We start from the raw sequence: 26,231 nt of genomic DNA, 5'->3' as shown, positions 1-26,231 counted from the left end.
GGGGTCCAGTTGCCCCGCGCAACAATGAACGAGGCGGTTGTGACTGTCTGAGTTGGGGGCGGGAGGAGCACGGGAGGCCGGGAAGCCTCGTTCGTCTCGTCGACGCGTAGCGCGGTGCTCGCCTCAAAAGGACCACGAAGAACTGATTCCCTAAAGTGCTTAGTGAGCGCAGGCCCTTCGCACTGCCCGACGAAAAGGAGAAGTGGAGACCGCGCCTTCGCTCCCGTATTTGCGTTTGTCCTTCTCTTGCTTACCCCGGGCTTTCCTGACTGGAAATACTCGTATTGGGCACAGACTGCGCGCTTAGAAAGAGAGATCACGTTTGTGGAATATTCCTCCGCCAGAGACCGGTCGCTGTATGCGCCGTTCCGTCCGAGTGCGCGAATACAAACGTGGACGTCACGGGCTCCTCTGTCTTGCTGTTTAGTTGGCACAAGGCGCCGCCACGGTGCTTGCGTTTGCGAATTCGACTCTTGTTAGAGCGCGTATTGTTGGGCTAGCATGCATTGCTGCGGTGCGTGGTAGAGCCTCGTCGCACAATTGAGAGATGCATAGGAGACAGAGAAGTGAATGTACGTTATATTGGCTAACTACTGTACAAAACAGAGAGTTTAGCTTATCAGGCGGGCATGATTTCTTGTACAAGCTTCACAAACTTTCCCGTAATTCGTTTTAGCAATTTGGTTGTCAGAAATTCGTTCTTTATATCTTGAATCACGAATTTCGGTGAGGGTCAAGTTGCAGGTCGGCAAACAGCGTCTCGGACAATACCAGAATGGCGTGGCGAAAAAGCACATAGCTTGTAATGTATTGGCCGAACACGTTGCTGACACGCCATAGACTCAAAATCAGTGCAAATCGTCACCACCGAAAAATCACTATCTTCCCGTCTTTTACTAACATTCTCTACATACAATCTATAGACCGATCACACACTAAACCGGACACGTGGAAATATGCAAGAAGTTTATGCACGAATCACGCGCCATCTTGTCACCCCTTAAAGGGACACTAAAAGCGAATATTAAGACAAGCTAAAGTAATAGATTAGTGCTCGAGAATCTCTAAAGCGTCAATATTATCGCGAATAGAGTCTTAATAATCGAGAAATTGAGGTAAATGCACGACATGATGAGAGACTCCCCCGGGACATTCAAGTACTTGCTCGATGACGAAAGCACTCCTCGGTTAAATTCTGCCGCTAGTACTCAGCCACTCGCTGAAAAAAAAAAATCCTTGTATTGTATTACAAGACGAAATAATATGCTACTTGTCCAGTTCTATTTCATGTTTAGAAAAAAGAACTCACTGAAATGATCCCGACAACGACGCGGGCGGGCGAAAGGTTTCGTTTTCACTCGACTTCGCACCGCCGCCATGTTTCACACTTTTGTGCTTCAATGCATAAAGCAGCGGTTTCTTAAAAAAGTAAATGGAACGCCAATGAATTTCGTCGGACACTTTGAAAATTAACATCTCGGAATTGGTGCTGTCCAGAGAATTCGTTCGGAGTGGATACGCCGTGCGAACTCAGCGGCTATACTTCGTAGATTGAAATATGTGACGTAAATTAATTACTTAAACAATTCATCTGCGTAATTGCATTAACTATTCAATTGAACGTTCTTATTTCTCGTAGAAGTAATGGTCATGTCATCGAGTAATTTAGATCAAAGGTTAGAATTGTGTTATCTGCCATAGGCAATCTTCAAAGAATTTGGTGCAGCTTAGAAAGAACACCCTGTATAGATAGATAGATAGATAGATAGATAGATAGATAGATAGATAGATAGATAGATAGATAGATAGATAGAGAGAGAGAGAGAGAGAGAGAGAGAGAGAGAGAGAGAGATGCAAATGAGAGAAAGGCAGGAAAGTTAACCAGAGTTAAAGCCTCCGGTTGTATAGACAGATCGATTTCGCATACGCAAGCCAATTGGTCTCAGTTTCTGAATAAGATATAGCTGCAATCAGGGCGAGTCATGCTCCTAAGATGGCTATATAAACTCGTAGAGTGGATAATTGAATGTGTCGCGTAGTTCCAGATGACTTGGCGTCAGATGTCTTGTCACGGAGTGGTCAGATCTCCTGTTCTACGTAGTGTCCCCAGCTGTACGTGTATGATCTGTTGCAACCACTTCTCAGCATATGACTCTTCCGTGCTACATATATAAAAGCTGTAGTCACGAGGGGAGTAAACGTTGTTGCCTTAGTGAAATAAACCATCTAAAATCTTGTTTCTGTAGGAATTGCGGAAAGGAAATTAACAGATTATTTTGGTGAAATCACAAAAAGATAACCTGACTGAAAAACTAAGAGCACTGAAAAGATATATTACGAAAATTGCCATAATTTCCATGTCCAAAGAATAAAATAAAAGCAGTGTATTTTTATCTCACTACCTATTTCTTTCACCCCTTACCATTTCACCCGGAGTAACATGTTGTGCCTGTCGCTAAACTAATTAAACTCTACAGACACAACTGAAATGTTTTTCTCTTCCGTTCATTATCCAAGGCGAGCCCGTTTTGTAGGATTCTCCTTAGCGCGTCTTCGCAAAGTAGAAAACGCATCTGTTTATGCGTGTGCGCGCGCGGTACCGTGCGTACGTGCCTATGCGTCTCTGCGTGTGCGTTCTTGTGCGTGCGTTATCTGTATTCGTTACGAGCACTCGTCACGCTCGCTTAGAGCAGCGTCTTGTACTATACGTCTAGTTCTTTCGACCTGTGACACAGACTCGCGCCAGGAGATATCTGCTTGCGCAGAGCCATCCCAAAACTAAACGAGTGTTCAAAGACGGACTTATCTTCATTTTCAGTGTGCCACGTCGCATCGTGCCGTGAAACAGAGTTTCGTTTCACTGACCATGCCGAGCGATAAAAAATTAATACACGCACCATGTCTTGAGCGTGTCTGCTATGGAGCGAAAAATTAACGCGTGTACGCAATAAAGAAGAAGAAAAGAAAGTGCTTAATCGGAAACCTAATGGTTTTGCTCTAGAGTTGTTCACTTAGATCAAATAAGTAGATATCAATAAAAAGAAGTTATAAGAACCGCTTCATCCAGAACATGAGCGCTCCCCCCTACTGGAAGACGAAGATAACTCTGCCCCGCTGTGCTGTGGCTTTTCGCGAAAGTACAACGAGAGGCGAATAACTGCGCGCTCAGCTGCGTCGCGTTCTCTCCTTGTCTGCCATTGGCGGTCTCCCTTTTTTGATGTAAGCGAGGGCACCGCTAAGAAGTCACTCAACAGCGTGCGTAGCGGGCACGCTTCTTTGAGCGACCATGCAGTCGCGTGTGTGTTTCTTTTCCTTACTTTTTTCCCCTTCTTTTTTGCATAGTTTTCGTTTTTCTTCCGACAAGCCCGGGATGAGGGTGGCGACAGTTCTGGAGCCACCGGGTCATTTCTGCGCGATGTCAGACAAGATACGGAGCTTCTTGGCGCGTTTATGAAGCGTGAAGCATAACCACAGGGGCACCCTTTTCAGGAGCCGACACCGTAAAGCGGCCGCCGCTCAGGGGGCAGGCGACGGCGCCCCCCCCCACCCCCCTCCGCTCCACCCAACCTTTTGTTTTGAATTTTTTTTTCACAGTTTTTTTTTTTCTCTTACTGCGTGGGGGCCCGTAATGAACGGCATTCTTTAATGTCTCGGAAAATGAGAACGGCTTCAAGCGCGCTTATGTCCGTAAAGAAGAACGCCGAGGCGTGGAGTCCTTGCGCTAAACCATCCACGCGAGAGAATATGCTCTTGAACTGCGAACACCGAGTCGGCTGGATGAGCCCGAGCGTTCTTGTACAGAGCATACGCGCGTTATCTACGCGCTCTTTCTTTTGCGCCTCAGCCGCTGCTTCGTGTACTCAGAGCTTGGCTTTGTTCTTACGGCGCAAGCGGTTACGTTTATTAACAGTGTAGCCGTTGCAGCGAATATCGAAGCCACTTCAACCGGTGAACGTTGGCAACTTTCATTGTATACGTACTTTTCCCAACGCCTGAATGTAACCATTGCCGTAAGCGTTGCCAACCAAGTGAATTATGGAGGCATCGTCAAAATAAAGACAGAGAAGAGACGGAGCAATTTTTGTGTCTAAGGATGCGTTTTGTCGCCGCTGTTGAGAGTATTAGCGCTGCACCAGCCCTGTGTGTTTCCTTCTACGAAGTGAATTGAGGAACTTCCGTCGCTACTGTTAGCAATTTTGTTCAACTTACGCCGAAGACAGGCAGTGGCGTAGCCAGGGGCTAGTCCGGGGGGGGGGGGGGGGGGGACTGCACACTGGGCACGCGTAGGCACGCGCCCTCTCCCCAAAAGAGAGAGAGAGATAAAGTGGAAAGGCAGGGAGGTTAATCAGACATCAGTCTCCGGTTTGCTACCCTACACTGGGGATGGGAGATAGGGGTTAGAAAGATGACGAAATTTCTGTGTTAGTATGCTGCCTGCCCAGTTGCCTCCCTCCTCACCAACCCCGTCCCCCAGCTCCCTAAAAACATTTCTGGATACGCCACTGGTCCCAGGGTACAAACTATGAGAATACTTGGCATGTTTGTAATTGTGAAGGTGTACCTACGGTCCCAAGAGACAACTGCAATCATTTAAAGCGAGCGATTTCAAAGAATAGTGTGCGCGAAAGGTGAAACAGGTCTCGAATAATCGGGTGGTTCAAGTCGCGTAACCTACGAGCAATACCGTGACGAATTTCTACGATCACCACTGGCTTGCGCACAAGTTCGAAGCCTCTGTCTCTCCCACAACATCTTCATTTGTCTTTTTCTTAGTGCCATGTCCTCCCAACCCCTCCCACTTCCATGGCTATTTTCGCCGACGCGTCAGCCTTCCTTTGGGCTTCAAGGCCGACGCACAAATCATTTCTTTCTTTCTTTCTTTCTTTCTTTCTTTCTTTCTTTCTTTCTTTCTTTCTTTCTTTTCCCGTTTGTTAGCGAACCCACTTACCGCAATTTAAACACATAAAAAAAAATACATTGCACGTATAGGAAAATTAATAGGTCTTGGCAAAGGAGCAAGCGGTGCGTATAGCTAAGAAAATGCGAAAGTAAAGCGACTCGGGGGCCCTACCGCAGCGGATCGGGAGAATGTGCAGCTATACGCCCCCCCAGCACACGCTATACCATGAAAAAGTCAGTTCGGCCGATGCTCAGAAGCATGCACGTTTTCCTCCTCCTTTTGCGAAGCGATTGGTGATCGTCGCATGCAGTTCGGGCCAGGCGGCGAATTCATCAGGGATGCGCGTATACAGTATCGCCGCCGCTGCTGCCGCCTTTCGGGCGCCGCTCGCAATGTTCTGCGCACGGTCGCGTCCGTTGTGCCTGCGTGTGGTCCGCGCCCTCACGGAGGCTTCGCTTGACGCGGGAGGAGGTAGATATATTTCGCGCCAGATTACGAACGCAGCGGCGGGCAATCGGGCGCGCACGCGTTCGCGCCAACGAGCGAACCCACGTTGCGCGCGGGGCGCGAAAGTAAGGAGGGAAAAAATAAAACTGGAGAGAGGAAAAAGAGAAGGAAAGCTGGTGGCGAGAACAGGCGCGAAAGTGGCTACGGACGAACGCGCTTTCGCAAGCGCGGTCGGTCGGTCGCGGTTGTAGAGAAAACCGAGTTTTTTGCGCGTGCGTTGATCACCTTTGTCACGCATATCTGGGAACTTGCGATTGGTTGCTCCGCGCCTCCCAGTGGTCGAGCCTGTTTCCCGGTTCATGATGTAATGTGTTATGAAAATTGTAGTACGGGTCGGTAGCATGAAATGCCGGTTACCTAAAGACACATGACCCGCGATGACCACCGCGATGAGTACCGTGTTTTGAAGCAGGGATGGCTTATTTTGTCTTTCGTACGCTTCCGCAGATGTTCCCTTGACTTCGCTAATAAGAGCAAACATTCGCCTCTCGGGGGGCACTAAGTGTGATTGATGTTCTTGCCTGCGCTCTTTTTAATCTGTATCTAATTTTTTTTTGCATAACAGATTATTTAACTAACCTCATTTCACAGCTGTACGTATATACCGCAAACTTCTTTCATCTAATCCCCTCTGTAGAACGTCTCACAGTTTTTCCTGTTGGGCCTCCTCCAGAAAACGCATGATGTTTGACCGATGTATTATACCCAAGCATTTAGGCTAATAAGCTTTAAACCTTATGGAATATTTAATTGTTCTTGAGATCACACTTATCGTTGTTTATTTCTTTTTCTCTGTTCTCTCTTCTCGCCAGTCAATGAATGATGCACGGTTTTCGTGCTGTCCATGCATTACTACCGCATTTTTTTTTTTTTTTTGCTTATAGCGAGGACAGTAAATGCGCTCGCGCACTTCGTCTTGGTGCTTTTCTCCCTTGTTTCCTTTTTCCCCACCGTACACGATGGGAAAATGCTCCTGCATCCCATGGGATGGACGAGTGTCTTTTTGCTCACGTGTGTCTCGTTGCGTTCTCGCACATTGCGAACGACTGCTGGTTGTGGTTACAAATTTGCGCTAATTTTATTTCCTTCACGTCACCAGTTTATTCCTTGTTTTCCTTGTCAGCTTTTTCTGCCACCTATATTCGTGCTCACTTTTGAAAACATTGACAGTGAAGACACACGCTCCTGGAGCGTTTTTTCTTTTTTTTCGTTACAGCTATACGCCAAGCGCTGGTAACCTCTGTTTATTGTGTCACTAATTAAAGGTAGCTGTTTTGAAGGGTAGTGATTCCCTGTCTAACAGTTTTCTCCCGTCACGAGTGACAAATTTTAGTGGAGGACAAAGCGCCGTGTACCCATTACGGATAGCAACGTATGCAGTTCGGCGTTAGGTTATAAACTGAGCTATCCGTGCTCAAACGCTGGACTTCTCTGGCATTTGTTTCTTTATACCCGCGATACCTCCCGACTCGTAATTTCTACTTCACAGCACCACCACCAACACCACATCCGTCGTCATAGTTATCGTAATAGTCATTTCAATCGTGAATGTATTCTAAGACTCCTTTCTTGCCGTAGAGCTTCCTACAAAAATTTCCAGAGGGAATTCAGGCGCAATATATCTATAGTGCCTACAGGAGCTGCAAGCGTGGCAATTCAGCCAGCATGGGAACGATGGCTAGTGCATGGATAGGTCTAAACTTCGTCCCACTGGCTTCACACGGATTTGTGACATTGAAGAAAGTTCGTTTTCAACAAACTACTGCGTTATAACTGGAATAATGCGTTATAATCCCGCAATTACGTGCAGTATTATTGCTTACTGTGTTTAGAAATATTGGATTGCTTCGTAACTTAGGCCGATAAAGGCTGCAGGCCAAGCACAGTAAGTAAAAACGCAAGAACATTTGAAGCCGCAAGACGATCGAAGGTCAGACAAATCCATCTATACTGACCATCACTCCCGTGGTAGATGAACGGATAGATGGTTGCTATAAGCGTCCACTTCGAAACGGGGCGGTGGCTTGCGCCACCAAGCTCGCATCGCCAGAGTTCGCAAGTTTAGTAGGAAACTCTTGTGTTATTTGCCACCTTCTTCTCTATTGATGAGTCTACGTCAGCGTTCGGCAATGAGCCTCGTGGGGGGTCCTTCCGCGAAAACCCCGAAGGCCTCGGTGCCACACCTTTCTTTTTACCGGTATGAAAGCCCACTTTGGAACACACGATAGGAAGGGAGAGAGAGAGAGAGAGAGAGAGCAGCAATTTATTTTGACAAGTTCGTAGAAAGTCAGCGGGGTGGCAACGCGCCACTAGAGCTTCCGTTTAAACTAGACGTGTTCGGTGTCGGAAGGGTGTCGTTGTCGGAAGGGCAAACATAAAAAAATGAACAGGCGGGCCTCATGCTTCAAGAGAAGGAGGCCACAGGTTCGAATACTGGCCGCATCGGCCTCACTTTCACGAAGATTTAATGCAAACACGCTTACATGAGAAGTTCGTCTTTTATGCGTTGCATATTGCAATCACTCAGTTCAGCCCTTGGGCGCGGCCGGGCAGCCACCATTGACATTTAGCGCAACCACGTGACGTGACGTCACGACAGCCGGAGGAAAAGCTGGGCCCCAACACAATATGCAACGCATTCTTGGCTTAACCAAGCTAAGCCTGGCCATTTTTTTCATCCCTCATCACTTCACTTGAAGCAGCATGCCGAGATTGTCACTATAGGCTACTCCTTAGATAACACTAGACTCTCTCTCTCTCTCTAAAGGTGGTTTTATGACAGCCCCAGATGATATTAAATTAGTCCCGAGATCTCTACTATGAGACCTCTCACAGCCTATGTGCACAGGTTTGGGATAGGAAGCCAACAGTTAATGATAAAATTAGCAGCCCTATTTGAATATCGCTTTCCGCTGTGAGAACCGCAAAGTACTGCGCTTATGAACAACACGCTTCTTTTTCTGCGCCCGTATTCACAACGATATTTTACGCTGTAGAATTGTTCGCCGACCGACACTGATGCATGCCAGCCGACACTGACGCTGGACAAATTATTGGCGAAGGCGGCGGGCCAGTGGCAAAGAACAAGAACAATTTTTTTTTATGAGCGAGCTTACTTGAGCTTCTGTGGTAATTAAAAAAATAACTTCTGCACTTTTCGCGTGCTTGCGTGCTTCCTCGGAAATGAGTAATGTGTTCTGTTATCATGTTTGCATCTTTATTCAGACGCAAAATGAGAAAGAGTAGCCGGCTTCCCCCACAGATGCTGGAGCCTTTTTTAGTATATTTGTTGAAGAAACACGCCGGGGTGAGGAGAGAGAGAGAGAGAGAGAAACTTAAGGACGTGCTGCGCACTTAGTTCCCTTCATTTCATCGGTTGCTTCTTGGTTACAAGGCTTCACTATTAGATGAACTATGATCTTTGTACTATACCCCTCCAAGGCACGTTAATGGTTCTTGAAGGTAATGCCAAAGTAAAGAAAAGAAAGTGAAAGGGGCAGGCGATTAAAAATGATGGATGCGTCCGACGAGCCAAATATAGTGAGCACGCGAGGTTGTTTTACTTACCAGACCGGAGGGGAAAGCGAAAGAGCAAATATTATCGCATCAAGAAGGAGGATCTCAAAAGCAAAACATTGCAGATCGCGATAGGTGCTGCTATGTTACCTCAAACACTTTAGCTCTGCACACGGATACAGGTAAGTGTCTTGTGTTTTGCATATCGTGCACATCAAGGCATTCGCTGTTTCATTGAGCTAACCCGATGGATAATTCATTATTGCGAGGTAGTCTACTATAAAAAAAAACGAAGATAAAAGGAAAGAAAAAAAGAAAGGAAGAAAGAAAGAAAGACTTTAAGTCAGTTCTGATAAACGAAAATAGAAACCAGCTTATAATATCAGGCAAGTCAGCAAGACGGAAGCAGACGGGAGGACATAATTTGCACTTATTACAGGCGGCTTGTTTTTGAGGGAACACCTTCGAAGTAGTTGTGAATTCCTTTCCGTAGCGAATCTTAGAAACATTAAAGAAAAAGAAGGGAAGAAAGGCAGCTATTGGGCAAGCTGCTTCGGGACTGTAATTTTTGTCACGTACCTCTTTCCGGGGGGCGTTGCTCTGTGTACTCTATTATACGTGACAGGAATGAACACAACGCTTTGTCGGCGAAAAGCTTTCAGCTGCTTTATTTATCTTTGCTTTATCTTTATTCGTTCCGTAAACCGGGGGGGTCCTCGTATATACTCTTAGAAGAGGGGAATGCCATGCCGGAAAATGAAATCAAAGAAGCTTCCAGGGTGGCCGAACGCTGTCCGATACGGATTCCGGACGAACGCGGATCTTAGCAGCCCCGCTTCGCTTAAATTTTCGTGCAGGGAGCTTGCGCGAAGGTTCCAGAGCCTTTCTTCAGCCTGAGTGTTACGCAACGCGTCTCTTTCCGTTGCCAAATGATTCTTCGCGGCGAAAACAGCAGCCGACGTGAGAAAAAATAAAATAAAAGCCGCGCATGAAAACATTACGCAGCTGAGATCGACAGCTCATTATGGACACGTGCTGCTTTAACAGAGCTGCGTGTATCATGCACGCCAGAGTACCTGATGCCAAAGGCAAGACGAAAGAAGAACAAGGAAACATTGAAGAGCGCGGATCACGTTTTCTTTAGTGCGTCCTAACAGCCATGTTTACCGGCATATAACTGAAGCCGAATGTGTAGAACGGTGCGTTAACTATGCGGCCGTGAAAAGCAAAGCCTTGCACAGTTCACAGCAACTTAGACGTATCTTAGATGGATCTTAGATCTTAAATCTCAGCAACTTAGACAGAGCATTAAATGCCTGGAGTCATGATGAAAGCGCAGATTATAATTGCTGGAGTGCTATGAGAAGCATACCAGTGTCAGATAAGGACGAGGAATTATTAGCCGGTAAATCAGGCCATTTCCGAGGCTGTAACACATGACACAGGAGTGAACAATTTCTTGCATATCTAGCTTATTTATGACTCTATACCGCAGCTTGATCGGCTGAAAACTGCTGTAAGCCACAGTTTCCTGCGCTCACCCCCCCCCCCCCCCCCCTAGAAAAAGCAGAAACGGAAAATAAAATTAAAATAACTGAGACTGTTTATACAAGTGTAATTATAGACTGTAGTGTAGTTAGTTTGTAGGGATAGTGTTAAGAGCAAACTGCATCAGCTTGCAAAAGCCGAAAGTTTCTGTACCTTCTGTTTGCGCTCTCTCCCTCTTCTACTCGGCGCACACCCCACTCACTTAGACCTAAAAGCTGTAGTTCCGGGAAACATGTCGCTGTCGTTAGTAGACCTGCTGGTCGAATGCAATACGAAGTGAAATCGCTGCAAGGCGAAATGTCTATTCGTCGTTAAGTGGCTCGGACATATGAATGCATAGTTGTGCATGTCAGTGCAAAGTGTACCGCATACCGGCTTAAATGTCACCGTTTGCTCTGCGCAAGAAGTAATGTGGGTAAGAATCACAAGTAGACGTCTTCTGTATTATCCGTGCGTCGCACTCTTCCGTTTCGTCTATTAGTGCAGGCGGGAAAAAGCACAGACGCAATGATTTCGAGAATCCGCTTAACTGTCGTGCCAGTTGCCGTTGATATGTATAAAAAAAAGGACTTGTTAGTCGTTATGGCGACAACTTCTGTGATAAAGCTTAAGTCAGAGAAATGCCACTAGAATGTTCTGAATAATAAACAAAGCAAGCCGCGAAGCACGGAGTGTTTATCACGGTATACCGACCGACTGGTCACTTTTATATTCCTGTCTTGTAAGAATTTCTTAGCGCGGAACTAGATTAAGCCAATGGAAGCGGACAGATACGAGCGCTGATCTCGGTCGCTCCGCTCGGTACCGACTGGGTTTTCAGCTTCACACAATTTTGTCTTTAAAACTCGCCGAGGAAGTGTCCGTTCCACTTTCATTGACCTTGTCCAGTTCCACGGTGTGAATTCTAACGAGATAGAGTACTCGCTAGCCCTGTCCCCTACCCAGCGGCAATCTCGATTACTATGATATTCGCAGAAGGGAAGGGCACATTACATGGCGTAAGATGCGGTACTTGCCAACTGCGTTGGATTCGTTTTAAGCAAAACATAGTTTGTTGGCTCATCTGAAACATTATGCCAGTCGCTCATTCCTCTACCCATATATTCTGTTTAGAAAGGTGATGTGGACAAAGCATAAAGAGAAATAAATATTCTTTTTCTTAATGACGCCACCGGATGACGGCGCCACCAGATACGCGAGTCTCGATGGACAATTCTCTGTCGTGAGCAAATGAAGACAGACGAAGCAATTAAGGAGAAAAAAAATATTCTACAGTGTTCAGGGGCACGTGGTAGTCAAGGTCTTCTGTTAGGTTAACTTCGCCGCATTGCTTCGCTTTCAACCAACAAAAAACTAGTTGCTGTGTTGTACCCTTAGTACATTATATAGCACATACTGGAACGCCTTTTGTGTGTGCGTGCCTCCATGTGTGCGTGTTTATTTTTCTTTTTTTTTTTGCGTTTTCCTCTCTGTCATCTTTCTAACCCCTATCCCCCATCCCCAGTGTAGGGTAGCAAACCGGAGACTCATATCTGGTTAACCTCCCAGCCTTTCCTCTTCATTCTCTCTCTCTCTCTCTTGCCTTCAAAAAAATTTTTTTTCAAGATTAATTCGGCAGCGATTGCTCAAAATATTCGTCCTGGATATGAAAGTTCAATGCATGTAGAACACTACTGAAATGGTTTACTCATATTCTTTTCACTAGCTTTCGAGAAATTTGAGACTAAATTGATCTAGACTTCTGTGTTGTCACAGACGCCGGAAAGTAACACTGAAGTCGCGCTTCGAATTCCTCGAGATTGCGTGAAAATCTAGGATGCAGCAGCAACATGGCAATTGTACTACACGTAGTTCAATCTTAATATTTATGCTTAGGCAATGAAATACCGTATTACCACTGCAGAGATGAGGAGATGGTTACTTCTTTTGTGTACACGAGGATCCAGCTTTTGGCATCTAACCGTGGTACATAAATAAAAAAAATTCCTTTCACGTTAGTAACATGCCAGTATGGAATAATAACCAGGTTGAAAAGCGATTATGTCCCATAGCCGCATTCGGGTCTCAGGAGGTTATACGCTATCCACAATGATAGTCCCGCAGGAGCGAAGGACAGAATGCAGCACAAGCTCAAACGCTTTGCTCCTGCTTGGGCCTTGATTTGCGGGAACTCATGTGGGATAAGCAATATGGGAAAAGCATCTTCTACAAATGAGTATGTCGGACAAGCTGTATACATATGCGCTCGCTAGCACTTTATCTTTACACGAGATGCAGCTACAAAAGTTGCGTGGACGCGTTCTCACGTCATGAAATAGCCGAGGCGAGCATCATTCGAAGTTGGCTGTTCCGTGATTCCAGTGGCGTGCAACGACATGGTTAAACCGATTCAACAGTTCAGGCACCGCTGCTAATTATTGCAAAAAGACATTTCTAGACGACGTGCGAGTTGACTATAGCAACCATTTCAATGAAATAATTACAACTAAGCTCTTAGCATGGTTTTACTATCTGCGTTGCGTATACAGAGCGTGTATGTGCTATCTGAATTCCCAAGTCAAAGAGCTTGCGACTGGTTAATACGTATTGGCGCGTGGAAGTGCTGCTGTGGGTGACATTGTACTGATCTCATAGTATAAAGGTGCCCACACCTCGCGAAGCGTTTATACGCACAGCTCATCTTATCACTGGCAAGCGCACCCAGCACCACGACAAGGCGATACGGCTATTTTAGTCTGTACGGGAGGCAGAGGTGCACCTTCTCGAACTGTGGAGGTCAACCGCTTAAATTGTGGGCACCGTTAGCTCTGCGAGGCCCCGCCACGTTATAGCCCGGTTACTTTGACATTCGGGGCTTGTGCAGGGTTCCGAGACAATTGACTGACGCCGAAAAAAAAAATGAACAAAAACAAAGAAAGAAAGCCGACAATGCATGGCTTCATTGAGCCGACGGGGAGGCGCCAGGGTGCATTGCGAGCTTTGTCTGCCTGTCTCCGAAGAGGAAAGCGTCCAGGGCGACGTCTGGGCCGCTATATATAGGCATAATTGCAGACGACGCGCTGCCCTCACGGGGAGGTGCGAAGGTCGCAAGAGAAGCTTTAGAGGCTATACAGAAGCAGGACCGAACAACAGCGCGTGTCGGGCATGCTGAAAGCACACAATATGGTATGGAAGGTATACCTCTGCACGCTTTTCGGTGTGTGATGGGCTTGGAATGGTCCCGGTAATAGCCTTCCTTGCAATAGTGACAGTGGCGTCCGGCCGTGTTGTGGCGGCAGTTCAGGCAGACGCCGCCGCTCTGGCGACCCGACAGCTTGTACAGCTCCATGTTGAAGCGGCACCGCCGGGCGTGTAGGTTGCAGTTGCACGCTGCGCAAGACGGGAAAGGACACAAAACGTGTGAGGCACAGGGAGAAGCCGCTACACGGTGCAAAGCAAAGGCAAAGACAGCGCTGTATTTTCTTTTCTTCTTTTTTTTTGGCGAAAGGCAGTGATGAGGATAGCTTAACGGCGTCTTAATTGCTCTTGCCGTTGCGTATCCGCAATTTTTTTCTTTTTTTCTGTGACTTCTTGTGGGCAGTTTCACAAGAAAAGCGGAATACCCGCTCACTTCTGTTGTATTCGTCTTGGTCTACGTTGTACGCGCTTTACTTTCTCGCTCTCTTTCAATCAAGAGTCACTTTTAGCCTTTGTCATCCAAGACCAAAACCTGTGATGTAACGAAACTAATTCATGAACCATGGCACTGCCACCGGCAAAATAAATAAATAAATAAATAAATAAATAAATAAATAAATAAATAAATAAATAAATAAATAAATAAATAAATAAATATTTTCTGCAACTTGGCTATTTCCAATAATTCTCAGAGATGCATTTAGAACGCTTTGACGGGCTCAGCCTGCGGTATGCTGAATCCGTCATCCGGAGTCAGCTGCCACAGACCACCATCCGGCGGAAACTGTAGGAGGGGAGATTCACGGTTTCTGCGGCTTCTCTAGTAGCCGAGTACAAGCAATGTATAAATCCATGCCTGGTCACAGCTCCTTGGCCCTTATAGGGGCGGGCGAACGCCTCCATACTGGAGAAGTCGTCAAGCGGCCATCGGCAAAAATAAAATGCGAGAACTAAACAAGAAAGAGGAAGACGCGGCGGCGCTGGGCGAAACGGCGTGAAGCAGTGGCGGCAGACGTGCGTGGAGAGGCCGCGTGAGTTTCGACGGCCCAGTTCTTCACCGCGTGCCTGTCTGTTTGTTCGGCCTTCCAGAGGGCCACGTGCGCGCGTTTCGATGACACTGTCCAGGCACGCCACAGTGCAAAGGCATGACTTCCACACCGCAACAACCACCACCGCCGGTGGCCAAGTGAAAACAAACGGAGGAATGACAACAAAGGCGCCGGGCACCGCAATTTACGGTCAGCGCCCAGGCAGTGCCGCCCCGCGTATACACAGGAAGGCGCGTCTGCGCATCTGGTGAAACAAAGGAACGAGAGAACGGGAAATTCGGGCGTTAGAGAGGTAAACAAACCGGGGCGAAAAGGCGTCGAGAAAACAAAAATTCAAAGAAAAAGAAGTCAAGGGAGAGAGAGAGAGAGGGGGAATGTGCAAATTTTGTTTTGTTCAGGACCTCACAACGGCCGGTCGGCTGGTCTGGTTCAGAGTGATATCCGAGTCCGCTAACCCTCAGGCCTAGGAGCTGGCTGCCGGTGGTCGCCAGACGATCGCAAGAACAGGCAGCGAGTCTTGATAACGAGCCGAGTTTAGCGGGCAAATGAGTCGGAACTTCGAGCCATCGCAGAAAGAGAAAGCCATTAGACAGGTCTTCGTACGTTCGCTTAAGCGCGAATATTCACGGTTCGCCTCAACAGAGGACTGCTTTTACGATCTTCGTGACGCCTGGGTGGGTCGCGAGGCTGTCGGGAGATAGAGCGGCAAACGGGCGGCCTTTTTCTGTTTTTGTTTTCGTTTTCTCGTCGGTTCCTCCTCGCTTTACTTTCGGATTCGTGTTATCAGTTCGTTAGTATACCAGCATTTCGCGCTGCATACTGCATTCGTTTTCTTCCTCGGATAGTTAGTTTTGTTCACGTGTTTCTCACGCCTTCGCTTGAAGTGACGCGATTTGCATCACGTGCTGTCTCGCGTCCTCTACGGTAAAGCCGGCACATGCGGAAGGCTTGTCCTAAGTGTCGCGATCCTCTGTTTATCGCCGGGTGTGGCTTTCCCGCAGAGGCAGTATAGAGTGCGCTGTGTTCCGCGCAAGCGTGAGGGGTGAGGAGCGTGGTCCACGCGTAGTGGCATACGTTATGTATGCGTGCTTGCACAAAAAGAAAGTTTGCAACACCCGGCGTAACGTGAGATAAGACCATTACTGACGTGAAACCTTCGCTTGCTTTCTAATCAACTGCTTTAAGCATCTGGCGTCGGTTGCCTCCGCCGAAATCGAAGTGTTATAGTATATGCAAGGCGAACGTACAGCAGATATCTATCGAACATAACAACATGAAAAACAGCAAAAAATACTTGTTCTTCACGCTTGCTTCCGCAGTGACATGACCACTTGAGCTGAGAGCGCACTCAGTCTGAGAAGATAGCGGCGAGTATGAAACGCGCAGGTCATGTCAGTCGGCAAAGAGGATGGCGAAAAGTTTAATGAAGGTGACCTCAACGACGAATGAAGTCATCCCGAAGACATGACAGACGGCTAAGTATATAAACGTAAATACTAGGTATAGACGTCGCGAAGGGCTACCGTATATATTGTTGGCATAGGCTACCGTCACAAGTCACTACTAGACTTCAATTTGAATGTCAGCAAAAACAAGCAACTTTGCAGTCCTGTTGAATCACCTGTGCTGCATGGAACGACAGTACTGTCGGCAAAATACTAAAGCGCACCAGTATACATCGAGGAACAGGCCATTACATACAATGAAAGCTGTTATCTAAAGTTCCACAAGGGAAAATTGCAGCTATCCGACCGGTTGTGGCGATTTCGATAGTGACACAGCGCTCATTAGCGCCCTAGCTGAGATGAGACGCTTAAACAAAAGGAAGCTTCTAAATGAATGCGCATATCCCTTTCAGTGGCACGCTGATTGGCTGAGCCCCTGGGAGGACTTCCAGCACTCGAGTGAGCAGTCGCGCTGAGTATTACTTATTAAGAACACGAAAGTATCGGATAAAGTGGTCGACTGAGCAACGACCTTAGATGCTGATCACATGTGTAACTAGTTTCCTGACAGTACAATATCAGCGCTTTGCCATATGTAGTTTGGCAGACGAAGCTCTTGGCGCCAAGTTCTTCCGAAGACTGCATACTCCTAGGTAACCACGCGGCTCCGTTCATTCAGGTACTTTAATTGCGAGGTTCGCCACGGGCAATACAATTTTCTCTTCTTTTTCTTCTCTCTGTCTTCCTTCATTTCTTAAAAAAAATCCCACAATATGGCCAAGGTTGCACTTTCTTCAAGCCAATCGCTTGAAAGTATTTTAACCATCGACCAACTATAAAATTCTGTGAAAGTATTTTTGTAAATGGTTTGAATGTATTTTTGAAAGTTACTGGCTGCCGAAGCAACTAGCGTAATTAAAGTGCAACAGTTTTTCTTCACTCGAAAGTACGTCGGTGGTCTACCATATTCACTGGACGTAAGCGACACGTTTCTGTTTCCGCAACTTGTAATTTAGACATACGCATGTTCTTCGCGACGAGGAATGCCGGCGTCACTTGTTTAATATTGTAAGCTTTATTTCAGAACGTTTCCTTTTATTACAGTTGCGTCCTTTGCAGCCCCTCAAGAACTGAACGATCAAGAGGAACTGAATGAAGAGATATGAAATACCGGCAGATTAAAAGCAACACCTTCACTGTCCAACCCGAGAGTACCATAGAAATGCGACGATGTACGAGATAGATGAAAATAAAGTTTAGTAGACGGGCACGCTTGTCAGAAAGCGAACTACAGCGTGTGACGCGGACGTTGGCACAGACCTGCATATCTGAGCAACCGACTACGTATAAAGGTCCCGAGAAATCATTCAGAAAGCGCAGGGCCAGTTCAGACATGTTTGAGACAGATCGCGCGGGCTTTTCAATATGCTAGCCATGCGCACAGCGATTTCAGAGTGAAGCACCTGTGAGATTCCTGGAAGCTACGTGCAATGAATCCCGAATCACCTGGCGCGGTTTTGAACCTTAGCGGCATCCATCCAGAATTCTCGCTCTTATGCTGAAGAGTAAGCATCGGCCCTCTGTTTGCTTCATTTCTCGCTACGACTCTCTCAACACGAGTCAATGACACACAAAACATCGCAGATGAGACGCGTCGTATCTTATACTCTTGCTTCTCATGTCTCGATCGATGAGCTCTTATCTTAGTATCCGCATCCATATATAAGCGCGTTAATGCGCGCTGCATCTCCACCTTATTTGCGCTCTTACAACCCTTTTAGCAGACGTCGCTCTCAGCAGGCTGTATATGGGATGCTCGCATAGCGACGTGAAGTTGACCGGTCACGCCAGTTTTACGGCCCGACGCCTTCCCGGCGTTTGATTTATACCTCTGAAACGTGTTCGGACGCTAGAGCGTTTCATTGCTGAGAGAGAGAGAGAGAGAGAGAGAGAGAGAGAGAGAGAGAGAAAAGAGAGAGAGATAGAGAGAGATTGTGAAGAGGAAGAGGCGCTATTTACTGCAACTAAGAAGAGTAACGCATGCTGCTCTCACGGTACTCATCTCAAATTGTTCTTTCAAAATACGGCCTAGCTTACCTGATGTGAGATGGCTTCTGCGTTTCAGACAAATAAACATGTGAAAATCCCAGGCATGAAAAACTGTATAATTCTTCTTTTTTTTGGGGGGGGGGGGAGGGGTTACATTCTTTTCGAGTGCGTTGGAAAGAAACGTTAACTTTAAGGACGACATATGTTTCCGAATTCGATTTATCGCCGCTTTCGCAATTACGTGCAAAAGAAAAGAAGAAAGTTACTAGAGAAAATCTTGTTGAAGAGAAACTATCGGAGAACAAACTATGGGAGACGCCTCTATTCGGAGTGAATCCTTCGACTAGATGACACGGCTACCTTCTCTTGTAGAAAGTTTGGCCATCGCGGACACAGATGTCCCCCCTCTGTTCGCTGATACTCGCTTCCACGTTTCGAGTGCCCTTTTAATACTTCGTTGAATATCTAAGGCCAAATAAAAAACAAGAAAGCTTTTTGCTCGTGAGTATTGTTTGCGATTGACCGGCCACCTTCGCTAATCATGTTTCCAGCGTCACGATCGGCTGGAATTTGCCCTTACGAACAACTCTAGCGTAATAGCGTCTTCTGAATATGGGGCCCTGCTTCACTTGCGCTCTTCCTTGTCACGGCGGCCTCGGAGGCTATCTCGAGTGCTTTGACATCCCGACGAAACGACCGTGATCACATTGCTATTACGAACGTCACGCATACGTCATCTCTTCAATGAACGGCCGGCAAGGCATTGCTGTGCGATGCCTCTTATATAGGGACGGTATACACAGAGGCGGGTGCAAAGGCCGAACACAAAGCCCTCGCGCCTTTCCTTGCCGTTAAGGCTGGGGATCCGAAGGAACGGGTATATCCTCCTCGTTCGGGTCTCGCGAGTCGCGCACAACGAAAGGAATAAGCTGCGCCGCTCGTGCGCCTATCGACAGCTTCTGTCTGCTGCTCCCGTGGTCCATGCTGCGCAGACCGCGCGCGGCTCTCAATACGTGTACGCGCAGTTCGACGACCCTAGTGGCACGCAGGTCTTATGCAGGCTTGAACAAAACGTACGTGGGGGCATTCGTCAGGAATATAAGAAAGAGGACGGAAGAAGAAGAGCCGCACAATCCCCCCGCCGACGCCGCACGTCGGAGCCACCAAAGCCAGCGGAGCATCTTTTTCCTTCTCCTTGCCGTCGTCGAGTCTTCTATCGTCTTCCGTCCGGGGCCCTGCGGCGGAGGTGTAGAAAGCAGCCCGCGAGACAGGACAAATCGAACCGTCATTATACCGGCTCTGCCGCAAATCCACGGCCTCTGCCGACGTGCCGCACTGTGCTGTGGTGATGTGCTGTGCTGTTACAGTCGCGCACCTGCGCGAACTCCTTTGACCGCGTCAGGTTCAGGAGCCTCTTTCGCAACCCGCGCTCGCTAGTTCCGTGGTCGGCGCGCACGTTTCAACAGCCCGTCACCTCAGTCCGTTATACTTCCACGGGGCACATTATATCATAGCTAAAGCTTCATGCTCTGTTCTCTCAGCGCCTCGACGGGTTCTACTTTGTCTTAGCTGTGCGGCAGCCAACGCTAAACAACCCCTCCCCCCCCCCCCCTCCCACCACTCCCTTGTAGTAAAAAGAGGGAGGTCAAAAGATTTCTTATGCACGCTGACGGGAGCAAGCGTAAGCTCCTTTTGTCGATTTACTTGAATTGGTCGGGTTAATTCAGAGATACTTGTTTTGCAGTAATAGCTGCTGCTGCTACTGCTGCTGCTACTGCTGTTACTGCACTAGTTATCTCGCCATTGCCACCAGCTTCAGCGCATGGGGCAGACCATGTTGCTTCTGAAATGGTGCAGACTGTTTCAGGGAGACATCCATTGCTGAAAAGCGAGAACAATCTGTTCTCGCTTAGCTCATAGATTAGGACTAGTAGCTTGCTTTAATCATATCGCGATCGTTCAGCTGCGCTTCTATACTTGTTTTGCAGTAATGGCTGCTGCTGCTGCTACTACTGCTGCTGCTACTGCTGTTGCACTAGTTATCTCGCCATTGCCGCCAACTTCAACGCATGGGGCAGACTATGTTGCTTCTAAAATGGTACAGACTGTTTCAGGGAGACATCCACTTCTGAAAAGTGAAAACAATCTGTTCTCCTTTAGCTCACAGATTAGGACTAGTATATAGCTTGCTTTCATCATATCGCGCTCGTTCAGTTGCGCTTGTATATATGTGCGTGCGGCGGAAAAAGTGAGCCAAGGATCGGTCTCGTTGCCCCAGGGCCCATAATCTGCGCAGCGCACGGAGGCGCAGGAATGCAGCCTTGCCATAAAGAAGTGTATAGCTTGCTTAAATGGTGACGTAAGGCAAAAAGTAAAGATCCGGAAGAAAAAAGAAAAGGGGCAGAAACACAGCTACGGAAACAAACGAAACGGTCATGGACAGCGCACTGTCGAGTCCGAGATGTCAGAGGCACGTGCGCGCTTATTACAAGGAGCCAGCACAATCGTCGAGTTTGCACAAGTTTTGGAGGACGCGCGAGTTTGCACAGGACGCGTTCCGACGTGCGTGCGTGGCACTCGGCGTGCGCAGCTCGAGCGGCTTCGCGCGAAGGCAGCTCGCGCGGGACATTCACGCGTTGGGGCCGAGGCGCGTACTTTCAGAGGCTGTCACAGGTCGGCGCACGCCGCAGTCGGGGCCCCTGCTTGCGTTTCATTCATCTTGGAGCCCCTGCTCTCACCGGGAGGGCACGTAGCTGATGCCCACTTCGTCCCGGCCATAGTATATGTGTGGTGTGTGTACGCGCTGTCCGAGCGTCCCTCACTTGCGCCGCTGCTTCGGACGGCCAAATAGCGGTCGCGCTCCCTTTGCGCTTGGATTGTTCTCCACGACGCTTCGTCACTGTCTCGCGAGCCTGCCGCGCGCTCTTCTGCTGACAAAGTGCCTGTCGGCCGAAGCTTTTTCTTTTTTTTCATACAGTGGGTGGGGGGGGGGGGGGTGAACGTATATATGCAGCAAAATCCAGCCGAATTGTGACCGCCCCCATTTCCCACTGTATAGTATAACCGCAGGGTGATCCTGGGAGCCGAAGCACGACGCTTCGGCGGTATTTTAGGGTGCACGATCGCGGTATTTCGGCCGGACACGCGTGATGGAGGTTGACGTGCGGCTTTAGCATCTCGAAAAGCGTCGAGCTCCCCCGTAGCGCGGCAACACGTATGCTTAGATGCACCAGTGGCGTGCATCCGGGAGAGCAACATAAATAATGACGATACTGTTTAGTTTGATGCGAATGTGTCGTTTCTTTCCTCCCCTTTTTTTTAGTGCGACAGCGCGAAACCGGGTTCGATGTGTCTGTCCGTCGTTTCCTTCACTTTGTGATTGTCGTCGTCTTCAGGCCCTCTTTATCCTCACGCTCACCCTGACCATGACAAACAAGAGCAAAACTTTGCCTACCACCGCCACTGCGGATCGAACTTATGCTCATGAGACAATGCGCGCTTGCGTATGCGACGGACGCGCTAACCACTAAGCTCTATAGCGGCAACAATCGCACTTGGCGATTTCTGCGCGATGTTGTGCATTACGCCGACTCCGAGAGTGGCGGCCTCTGTGTACGGGTGCCGGAGGCTTCAACAGGCGACACTGTAGCGGAAGCAGACAATATTGAGCGTCGTGAAGAAGCTTTTATTGAGAAAGTGGCGGTGTCCGCTGAGAGCCTGCTGTACTTTTGCAGTAAAAAGACATCAGAAATAAAAATACTGTTGAAGTCTGCTTTTCTTTTTTTTTTTAGCGCGACAGCGTAAGGGCCTCGGGTCGCAGAAGATCCAGCGTCGGCACCGGTGGCGATGTCCGTATGAGAAAAATCACACCGAAGCACGCATGCACATCCGCGCAGGCCCTCCACGTGGCGCATAGGCGTTAGTGAAATAACTGAATTTCTCAATGTAAGAATGCGTCAGAAAAATTGTAAAGTATGACTTACAAACAACCCACAGACATGATTGCTTCGGATTGTACGTAATTTGAATATACGAGAAAACATAATTCTGTTACGCGAAAGATCGAACACAAACCGTTTTTCCAGCGTTTCTACCATTCATAGGGCGGCGTGGTCCGCTCGGTTCCTTGAAACACCACCATCCAGATGGTGCTCGCCCCCGCGCATTCGCAAAAAAGCAGCGGTTGCCGGGAGGCGTGAGAAGGAGTCAGGTATATTTAAATGCTATCGCGTTCCACTCTTAAAGACGAAGCTTAAGCATCCTCCAAATTTCCTTAAAACATCTTTTATGCACTGTATATAGACTGCATTTGGGTTTAAAGGACTTTGCTGTGACATCAGTCTTAAAATGCAGGCCAGGTAACGGCAGACTGTCACAAATTACGACACCGTAATGCTCAGGCACGCTTGTCACAGTCCTTGTTTCACTACGTGTCGCTTATTTCGTACTAGTAGCGCATCAGGCAAGAAGAAACCCTATAGAGCGTGAAGCGCTGTCATTATTTTGCAATCGTCCCTCTTAGGAGACAGCTGCTAGCGCGCTTCTCTTTCTATTTTTGTAGTGTTTATGTTTATACTAGAATAATATAATAATTCTGGAATCGCGGCTGAACTTACGCAACGAGAGGTGGCTAATATTCCTCGCTATTTTACCGACTATAGTAAGCGAGTGGCATGTAGGTTATCTAAATTTAAAAAAAAATACACGTGTAAAGAAAAGCAAGCGAATGCGTTCTAAATCGGACTGCTAACGCCAGTGAATAGTCAAAAAAGCCAAGAGAAACATATTGCTCAATTTTTGCCTTTTATTACCTCAGGGAACCCATCAAAAAGAGTGATCGCAAATAGAAATCGAACATAGCTAGTTGTTAGAAGATGACGGCAGACGTGAAGGAAGCTTGCAAACTCACACGCTCACTGGAAAGTCTCCAAAGAATGAGGACGACTTGTGTCGGAAGCATAGTGCTCGCACATGTCTCGGCAGTGTGAAAAAAGAAGATGAAGGAAACGTAAGAGCGAAGGAACATGAACGTTCCTTCCAAGGGACTCGATTGTTTTGTTTCCATCCACCAGCTGCTCACTCTTGCAAGGCGCCCCATGTACATGCGGCCGCTCCGCGGCACTTCTATATTTATGATCCGCCAGGCGCCAGACCAGGACGTGCGAAAAACCGCCGTGCCTCGCGGGTGGCGAGAAGAGCTCGGGCAGGCGAGCAGCCACTGCCGTAAGCGAGCCGCTTAATCGAAGCTGCGGACAGCTATACGGTGCGGGGCAAAGCGGAGAGGGCGCCAACGGACATGCGACCTTGAGCGAAGAAGCTATCCACTCCACTGGCGGACCCCGCGTCGAAGGCACGGTTACAGCTGACACAGCACGGCCGAAATCGGAGAAAACGGGGAAAACAAATACGTATAACCGAGGGGCGCAACACAGCGGGTGTACACAGCGCAGTGAGATTACGAAACAAAAACAGCGCCAAGCGCGCGCGAGGAGCGGTCGCCGGGGTGGAGGGACAAGGAGCAACGCGAGATAAGAAGCTCCGCGTAGGGAACGAGCGGCCAAAGACGGGCCGAGCTGTGACGAATTGCCCCCGGGTCGAGGGAGCACGGCTGTACGCAAGGTGAAGAAACATGCGGCGCCGGCGGACTGTTGTAGCGTGCGCCTCGTTGCTGTGTGGTGCGCGTACGGTTTACACGCGGCGCTCTGGAACGCCCACGCGGAAACGCGAGCCAACTCCGTTTCGCTCGCGCTCCAGCCGCGCACGCGACACGCTATAATAACAAGAAGCAAACAAACTCTCGGAACAAGAACGCGTAGGATCGGAGCGATTCTCCCTGCGCCACCGCGGCACAGGTTTAACGCCTCTTCGGGCTGGCTCTTCGCTCTCCTTTCGTATAGCTGACGCCTTTCTCTTCTTCCTCGTCGGCCGAGGTCATGAACCCTCGCCTTGGCGGGCCACGTACATACGGCGGTTGCGGCGGCAGTCGACGTCACTGGGGAGGAAGGAAGGGAGGCCGCGGCTGGCGTATTCTCCATCTCTCGAGGATCCGTCCTCCTCGCGTGCACGGTGTATGGGCCTGTGCCCGAGCGTGGCACACCATGCGTGGGCTTCCCCACCCAGCGGTTAAAGATGGGCACACGGCGATACGCAACGGCGCTGCAGTTCAGTGGGCGGCAGGGCATAACGCTGCTCTTGTTTGTGTACACAATGGAATCGGCCCCTCAGGCGGGAGCGGCAAAGTAGTGGCGGTCTCTGAAGCACTAAGATGACAGGAGTTCGTAGCTTAGCTTATACGCGCGAAAAAACACCTGCGCCGCGACTCCGCTCTCTATCGCCCATTTTCATAGGCCTACCCGCGTGTGGTTAACTTTTACGAAATGGGCTGGATTAAACGTGTTCACGGTGCTTTTCGATAATATATATCTTTGTGAAAATTTCTTTGTGCTGCTCGCGGTATACGCGAAGATAGGCCTTACTTATGGTGCCTGTCAATGACATTGCGACACGACTGTTCAAGTAATACTCTACGCTGGGATTACTTTCATACGTACGCAGCAAATTCTTGCTTGGATATACATTTAGTTAATACCACACATTACCGGTCACAATTATGGTAATCCGCTTCAAATGGCAGTGCTGTCGGAGTGCCTTATGTTCTTGCCCAAGTCTACTAAGCGAAGCTCCGATTTCACTATTTTGCATGGCAGTGACCACTAAACACACGAACACGCTATAACGCATATCAATTTTCTTTTGCGTTGTCGACCGATTACGGGTTTGATGTCTGTCTGGAAAATAAATTCCTCTTAATACGTATAAAAACTACAAGAACTTAGTGCTAACTGATACAAGCTCGAAATACCATACAAAGCATGACGCGCAAAGTGAGCAAGGCAAGCACATGACTCATAGTTTGACAATACACCATGTCACTATTTTATTCCTCAGGAGATGAGAGGACATTACGATCTCCTTCGTGAATGTGATGTCTATAAATGGTATGGAAGTAACACAAGCACCAAATAATATGTCGCCGGTTCTAAAGGTGCAAAAGAAATGTGTTGAAACCATGTCAATGCAAGCAAATAACACGTACGAACGGGCCAGAGAGCGAACGAGAGAGTCAGAGAGAGAGTGAGCAAGAGAGCAAGGTAAGAGGGCGAACGAACAAGCGTTTTTCTTGCTGAGCCCGACCACCGACCACGAACCATGAAAACAGCCGAGAAAACCTAGCAGAGATATTCGCTATAAAAGGTGAACGCACTCACTACGCCTACTGTCTTTCTTAGGTCGCGCCTCGTATCAGTGTGACGAAACGATGTTCCATCTAAAGCCACTGAGCGATAGAATATCAATCGCTGTAGTACGCATACAAAGAAATTTGTAGCCTGAATATGTTGCAGCAACATTACGTATACTTGTGTTCCTCGTCAAGCTCGAAGTGAGCTAGAGCGTAAAAATCGGCTTTTACTGATATGATGGCCTCGCGTTTCGTAAAGCTTAATTTCCGGAGTAGTCGCTTTGGTTCCTCTCCACATCGTGGATGTGGGGAGCGGCCGACGGAGACGTAGACTACGTGTTCTTCGATTGTGTTTTCCTGTGATAAATGGTGCTTTTTCTTTGATGCTGTTTTGCGATTATTATTATTATTATTATTATTATTATTATTATTATTATTATTATTATTATTATTATTATTCAAGTTCAAGTTTTATTCATCAACGATGTCAGTTTTACAAAGAATTGTATACAGAATTAGCACTACACAGGGAGTCCCAAAGTTAGAAACTGTCAGTGGGACTCCCACACATGAAAAAAGAAAAAAAGAAAAAAAGAGGTACTGATCAAGCATTGGTTACGGTGACTTTACAGACTACTTGATAAAAATAAGGAACAGTGCGAAAAAACACGAAAGTATAAAGCTGTTTAGTAAGACAAAAATTGCGAAGAAAACTTCTCTAGTGAACAAGCAATGCAAATTTACAATACAATAAAAATAGGAGTAATAAAACATATAGTACAATAGCTAAGTGAATTATT

General features: G+C 47.8%; 1 protein-coding gene across 1 annotated transcript in view; it reads right to left on the bottom strand.

Annotated features, from left to right (window-relative positions):
* Positions 1–26,231, bottom strand: part of LOC126541330 (netrin-1-like) — a 176,784-nt gene that overhangs the window by 40,450 nt on the left and 110,103 nt on the right. The window contains exon 2 of the mRNA XM_050188077.3: positions 13,652–13,840. Coding sequence (XP_050044034.1) covers positions 13,652–13,840 — 189 coding nt within the window. The remainder of the gene's footprint in view (positions 1–13,651; positions 13,841–26,231) is intronic.

This window comes from Dermacentor andersoni, chromosome 2, assembly GCF_023375885.2.
Source record: "Dermacentor andersoni chromosome 2, qqDerAnde1_hic_scaffold, whole genome shotgun sequence".
Classification (NCBI taxonomy): domain Eukaryota; kingdom Metazoa; phylum Arthropoda; class Arachnida; order Ixodida; family Ixodidae; genus Dermacentor; species Dermacentor andersoni.
The sequence above is the reverse complement of the archived record's forward strand: the minus strand, read 5'-3'. Positions and strand labels throughout refer to the sequence as shown.